Raw genomic sequence first — 6,153 nt, 5'->3', positions numbered from 1 at the left:
GAGAGAGAGAGAGAGAGAGAGAGAGAGAGAGAGAGAGAGAGAGAGAGAGAGAGCACATGAGCGAGCTAAGAGGAATCTAGTGTGTCAATACGTCGATTACCGCTGGATGCACGCCTCTATATCGGAGTTTTATATCGGTCACGACGTGACGAAGTGGTGCTTACTTTGCTCTACTGAATGGTCCATCCGGCACGCTTCGTTGCGGCTGGTCCGACAGCGGAACGCTCCGCTGTTTCGGCTCCAGAGTGCACTCGTGGTTCGCCTGCATGTCCCTTCAGGTCGAATATTTCCTAACGATCCGTCGACCGTTTCCCCGATCGCTGACGCTCTCTCACCTGACTGCTCGCTGAAAAGACACACGCTTCACGTTCGGAATTTATCTTATCAACGTGCTCGTGTCCGTGAAATGCCAGATAAAGGCATCCATGATAATGTCCGTAATCCACAACACCTCCGTGGTTATTGAGTACTGTTGTTTGGCTCGATATCGCCGTGCATTGCGTCGTGCTTCGGAACCGATATTAAGCGCTTTTTGGGACACCGCGTCTCAGATATACGACGGGATGCTCCAGTCGCGTGTACAGTGGACGGTAATGCGTATTCGAGATGGAAATTGCTGCGGCGGGGTTGCTACGGTGATGGGTCAATGCCGGCTGGCGAGACGTTAACGTTTGCCGTGTCCAATGCACGGTAAAGCGGAAATGGTGCATTATGCGAGTGAACGAGGGAAGTAAATAGTTTTGCTAATTGACAGTCAATTTGGGAACTTTTGGACATCTACATATATTACGATAAAATTAAGCGCGATGTCGCGTCTGATAACGTTCTTCTCTCGCGAATATTATACGTTTCTCCCAACCCAAAAATCTAATCTTATTACTAGATTTGAGGCTTTCACGGCCATTGATACAATGTCTAGGTATAGCTTCCGGAATGGAGCCGTGTCTTGAATCAGCGATATGCCTAGCCAGGCATATTGCTGATTCAAGACACGGCTCCATTCCGGAAGCTATACCTAGACATCTAATCTTATTCTTAGCGGAATTCTTTTATATAAAGTCTGAGGAAGATTTTTTTCTTAAACTTAAAAACAATATTCCAGTACTCAAACAGAGAACTAGTCGCAAGGTGTCATTTCCTGCAACTTTACATTTCAAGCGAAAATTCTTAACAAAAAAGTATTTATTTTTCTAATTTAAGTGAATTACCATCCGGAAATTTGCTAGACATTATTTTAACTTTATGAATCTTCTCTTTTCGAGAGGAACGTGTTTACTTGAAGCAAAATGCTCTCTTATTAAAAGCGTTTTCCAGCAAGAACAAGCCTTGTACTGTAGATAAAAGATGAAAACTCCCCTAACTTTAAGAATATTGTGCTTGGAATATTCCGTGTTTGCTTTTAAAAGAATCCTCTCGAGGATTTCGCTAAAGGTAAGATTATATTCTTTTAGGCGTTCAACTTTGTATTTTATTTTCCTCGTAACGATTTCTCCTATGATCTTATTTTATTTTCCTCGTAACGATTTCCCCTATTTTAGTCTTATTTTTCTGTTATGGATGATACCAATGGTTACATCGTAGTTGAGCGCGATAACCGCTTACGCGATATTTCCGGATGGAAAAACTGGACAATAAACTTTTCGGAGGAAGGAGAATATCTGCGACTACCTCTTTTCTCCCTCTTTCTCTCTTTTTCTTGCCTGGCCGAGTATGTTTTCGAGTTTTCAATTTTGTCGCCAAATATCAACAAGCAGTCGTTCGCCCCGTTGCCTTCGAGTTTCGTGTCGGGAGAATATCGGCGTTTCGCGACGTGTTTGCGCGGGTGCGCACGATTCCCTCGGCTATGCGAGCCGGCCGCGCACATTTCGGGGATCCGGGCGTTCTACTTTACCGCCACTTGGCGATCGACCGTGTCGTATGGCTCCTGCAGTTAATCCATAATGGTATTTGAATTGGCGATGCATGGCGTTCAGTATGATAATGACGAGTGTGCTTTATGGGTGTTCTTGCGCGGGAGGGAACCGGCTCTTCCCGACCGGTGTTGTGGAACGGAATTCGGCGGACCGGATCCGACTACGACGCACACCTAGCCGAATCAATCGACTGTCTGTGTGAAGAAGAGTGGCCGGACTGCCGAGGGGTATATCCGAACACGCTTGTCGAACAATAAGAAAAGCGTCGGGTGTCAGCGATATTTTACGCAACGGCGCACCACGCTTGAATAATGCCGCGGGGATTTATGCGCACGAGTGTGTTCCAGCTGCCACTTACGCCCATGCAAATCGGGCCCGATTATCGTGACAGACGTAATCGATTCGTGACGGGCAGTGGAGAAGAACAGGAGAATTCGGTCGAACGAGGATCTCTCTACCGATTTGAGATGACTATTTTATTAAAGAATATATTTAATATCTTATTTCAAAGAGTACCCAAGAAAAAGAGTCACGACGAATATTTTGCAAGAATATGCATCCAAGGTAACATAATCTCATCTTGGACAGGATCCTCTTGTATAATTTTGTTCTAGAATAATTCTTAAGAGGATTCTGCTACAATCAAGAGGAAAATCTTGAGTATAATATATCTTAAGTACAATATTATTTATTATTAGTCTGACATTATCAGACGAGAAATACGTTCAAGAACATGGCATTACAGGCAACAGCTTTTTGTAAATAGATTTCTTTTTGGTGTAAATAGATGTCTTTTTGGTTTTTGGAAAATTTCCCTTTTGGTTTTAGGAGAGGACACAATATTTTTAACGAGGTTTTCATCAAGAATGATATTATATATTTTTGGGTGTGTCACATTTAACGTATCGACCAGGATTTGCAAGTAAACGTCGCTCAACGTGAAATCGCCTCGCCTCGCCTCGCGTGCTCTGCGAAATGATCGTTTTTATTAATTCCCGCCAAGTTTGAGGAACGGCATGCTCGCGCGCAATTTCCATCCGCGAATAGCCGGCAAATGGGTAATAGGCTACAGCCGCCGCTTTCATCAAAGCTCGGCGCAGGTCCGCGAAGTGAGCCAATGGGCGGAAATGTCCATTTGCTGGTTGCAGTGCTTACCCAGAACGCTGAAAGCGACTGGCGGCTCCTACGAAACCCGGCTGATATTCTTCGTCCCACATCGCTCTATCCTGTCACGAGAGAATCGCCAGTCATGACGCACGGGAGAAGCCCGCGATGTCCACTTACGTCGGAATTTCTCTTTACCTCGCAACTTATTATTCCTCCCTCGATGTACTCGACGTCGCGACGCACGTGACATGTGTCGCTGTACCTTATTTACGTGACCGTGTTCATATTAACTCGCGATACGAGCGCTGAGATCGCAGCGTACTACGAGAGTAACGCAGTAACATTGCTTCCAAGGGTTTGACGTTAACCGAGCTCACATTTATCATTTAAGAGAATTCCATATATCAAAATTGTACTAAGATACTGACATATTCTTGCAAATCTTATTAATTACGCAGAATCAATGTTTTTACACGGTGAAAGTACGTGCAAAAATAAATTGGAGCATTGCTTAATATGTAGTGAAAACGATAAAAATATTTTAAAATATCGACACCTCTCGACTTATTAATTAGAGTAAATATTTTTCCGATGCAAAAGTATGTTTGCTTCTTTGCTGAATTTAAAAGTCTGAAAATATACGAAAAGTTTGCAAAAATATTTCTATATATACGTGTTTAGGTTTTGGGCCAAATATGATGAAAAAAACAAAGCAACATACATTTATATCAGATCCATATACAAGAAATGCGAAGATAGTGTGATTTTATTAGTGCTCATCTGACGTGCCGTTTTGACGATCGTTTCTACGTTATCGATATCTTCGGATATCGACAATTCTCTCATTAGTAGCGAATTATTGTGAAAGAGAAATTGGAACAAGCACGTTTTTTATCCCTTATACAAAAGCAAAAATTGCGCTCTCCAAGTTCGAGGACTTATATCGAATTGTCGTGATTTGATTATGGGAAAATACGCAATTAGTCGCTGTTACCTTGTTTCCAGACGTACAACATGGACGCCCAAGTTGGCGAATCGTCGGCATGCGCGACGGCACTGCTCTGCGGAGTTAAAGCCAATTACGAGACTGTTGGGCTGGATTCGTCCGGGCGCTTCGAGAACTGTTATTCCAGTTATGAGGCGCGCGTTCCTTCGCTTATTAATTGGGCCCAGGATCAAGGTAAGTCTGCGAGCAAACGATACTGCGCGTAAAGTAGACAGAATTGATGTTTAAGTAGCCATTTACGCGACATTCGGTAGCGCTGAATCGTTTCGGCGCGTCCGAGAGTTCGCACGTCGCAAATTCCTCGCGGTGAATTGCGATTTAATGGTAGGCATCGAACGTCTAGATTGTGTGAAAGCAAATCATTCTCGACAAATTTGAAACGGACAGCGCATCCATTGCACACATCTCGGATTCCTCGCGTAATCGGTCACGCGAATAGTTGAAAAGTACATTTACACCTTATAGTGTAAAGCACGAATGCCTGGACACTAATAACATTGGCACCTAACTTTGGACGTATCGTTTTACTTTTTAAATAGGAATATTTAAACTTTCGACATACAAGATATGTATAAATTTTAGATATATAATATTTATATTGAAAATATAAAAATATATATTCCTATTTAAAGACTAAAACAATAAGAATGTCCAGAATTAGATAACAGTGTTATTATACTGAGGAAAAAATGTTTGATATTTGTCAATCATATAGAAAAAAAATTACTATAAATTATAATCAAGAAAATAATTTTTTAATTAAATTCTACTATACTGTTAATAATAATAAAATTATATGTGTGTTATCACTACTGTTTTCGTGTTAGAACAACCAAAAGATATAGTTTGGACTAAAAATAACAATAGTTTCAATTAGATGTTTTTCTTTCACTGTTCAGTACACTGTCCAGGCATTGGTACTTTTACCTTAGACGACGCGCTTGGGTGCGTCTGTCAGAAGCGAGCGGTTTTCGCGATTCCCGTGTACGGAAAGGGTCCGTATCGGGCTCGAATCGGGCGAATGGACGAAAGGAGAGACGACGAGTCTCGCGCTCCGTTATACACAGCTGGTATACAAATTAATCTTCCTAATCGGGTCGTTACTTTCTACCGAATTTCACGACGCGACATTTACGGTCCCGCGATCCCGTCATTATGAGCAAACGTAATTAATCCGCGCATACATCCAATTTGGCCGAGGACGGGGCGTTAAAACGATTAAACTGCCCAAACACGGTGCGCGATTAAATGCCCACGTATAAATTGAATTCGCGCGTGCGCGAGCCCGCCCGCCCGCTCGCCGGACGGTGCTCGTATTCTTGGCGCGGCGCTTGACCGGAAGCCGATATCTAATTTACGGCTCGTGCTAATTGCATGGTGCTAGAGCGATTCGCCTAATGGAAGATTTCATGTGCTGTTTATTAACTCGCCTCTGAGCTCTCGCGCTTGCTCGCTCGCGCGCGCGCGCGTATACGTGCGTGCGAATATTACGGGTGTTGAAACTTGCACAGTTTCAGAGCCCAGGGGATGATAAAGCTCGCGTATTCATTTAGCGCACACGTGTCGCGCGCTAATTAATACAGTTCCGCGAGAGATAGAGAGATCGGAATGACACACGGAGGGTTCTTCGATTTGGTTTTTTCTCCTCGTCTTTTTTTTTCAAATGCTCACGTCGTAACGAAGGGCAAAATTCGTTCGAGCACTCGACGTCGCAAATTTGCACGCACATATTACCGACGAAGACAATTTGAGAACAGTGCCGAGAGATGCACGATGCGCATCGTGGCGTAAAGAGACCTGACGCGTCGCTCGTCAAAGGCGGCGGGCATTCAAAAGAGAAGCCCGTCGGCGGAAGTAGAAAATGCAATTAGAGGAAGACACTGTGCTCACGACGGCGGCGGCAAAGGTGTTGTCGTCTTCGTCGTCGTTGTCGTCAAACATTGTTATCCGTGTACCGCAACATGGATAAATTGCGCGAATGGTACGACCATAATGGCGTTTTATTACGCTATCGCTAAAACGATGCTGTAAAGTCAGAACCGTCGACATGTATATATATATATATATATATATATATATATATATATATATATATATATATATATATATATATATATACAGAGTGAA

The 6,153-nt window shown here is 43.1% G+C and overlaps 2 protein-coding genes across 13 annotated transcripts in view; one reads left to right on the top strand and one right to left on the bottom strand.

Moving 5' to 3' along the window:
- Positions 1 to 6,153, bottom strand: part of LOC116844709 (caspase-1-like) — a 135,697-nt gene that overhangs the window by 44,040 nt on the left and 85,504 nt on the right. The window contains exons 1-2 of one of the 2 annotated variants that reach the window (XM_032816612.1): positions 4,015 to 4,163; positions 165 to 346 (exon numbers count right to left, since the gene is read on the bottom strand). The exons of the other annotated variant lie outside the window; for it this stretch is intronic. Coding sequence (XP_032672503.1) covers positions 165 to 268 — 104 coding nt within the window. The 5' untranslated portion in view covers positions 269 to 346; positions 4,015 to 4,163. Of the gene's footprint in view, positions 1 to 164; positions 347 to 4,014; positions 4,164 to 6,153 lie in introns of those variants that run through there. 2 annotated transcript variants of the gene reach the window in all.
- LOC116844708 (alkaline phosphatase-like) overlaps positions 1 to 6,153 on the top strand; it is a 204,733-nt gene that overhangs the window by 140,412 nt on the left and 58,168 nt on the right. For 8 of the 11 annotated variants that reach the window (XM_032816604.1, XM_032816600.1, XM_032816605.1 and 5 more), the window contains one exon: positions 4,026 to 4,200. In XM_032816604.1, coding sequence (XP_032672495.1) covers positions 4,026 to 4,200 — 175 coding nt within the window. Of the gene's footprint in view, positions 1 to 378; positions 591 to 1,045; positions 2,478 to 2,502; positions 3,503 to 4,025; positions 4,201 to 6,153 lie in introns of those variants that run through there. The other 3 variants (XM_032816601.1, XM_032816607.1, XM_032816608.1) reach the window with 3 other exon arrangements.

Source organism: Odontomachus brunneus, unplaced genomic scaffold, assembly GCF_010583005.1.
Source record: "Odontomachus brunneus isolate Ranch 3 - 2012 unplaced genomic scaffold, Obru_v1 Obru_scaffold_045, whole genome shotgun sequence".
NCBI classification, from domain to species: Eukaryota; Metazoa; Arthropoda; class Insecta; order Hymenoptera; family Formicidae; genus Odontomachus; species Odontomachus brunneus.
Note: the sequence above shows the minus strand (reverse complement) of the source record. Positions and strands in the feature narration are given on the sequence as shown.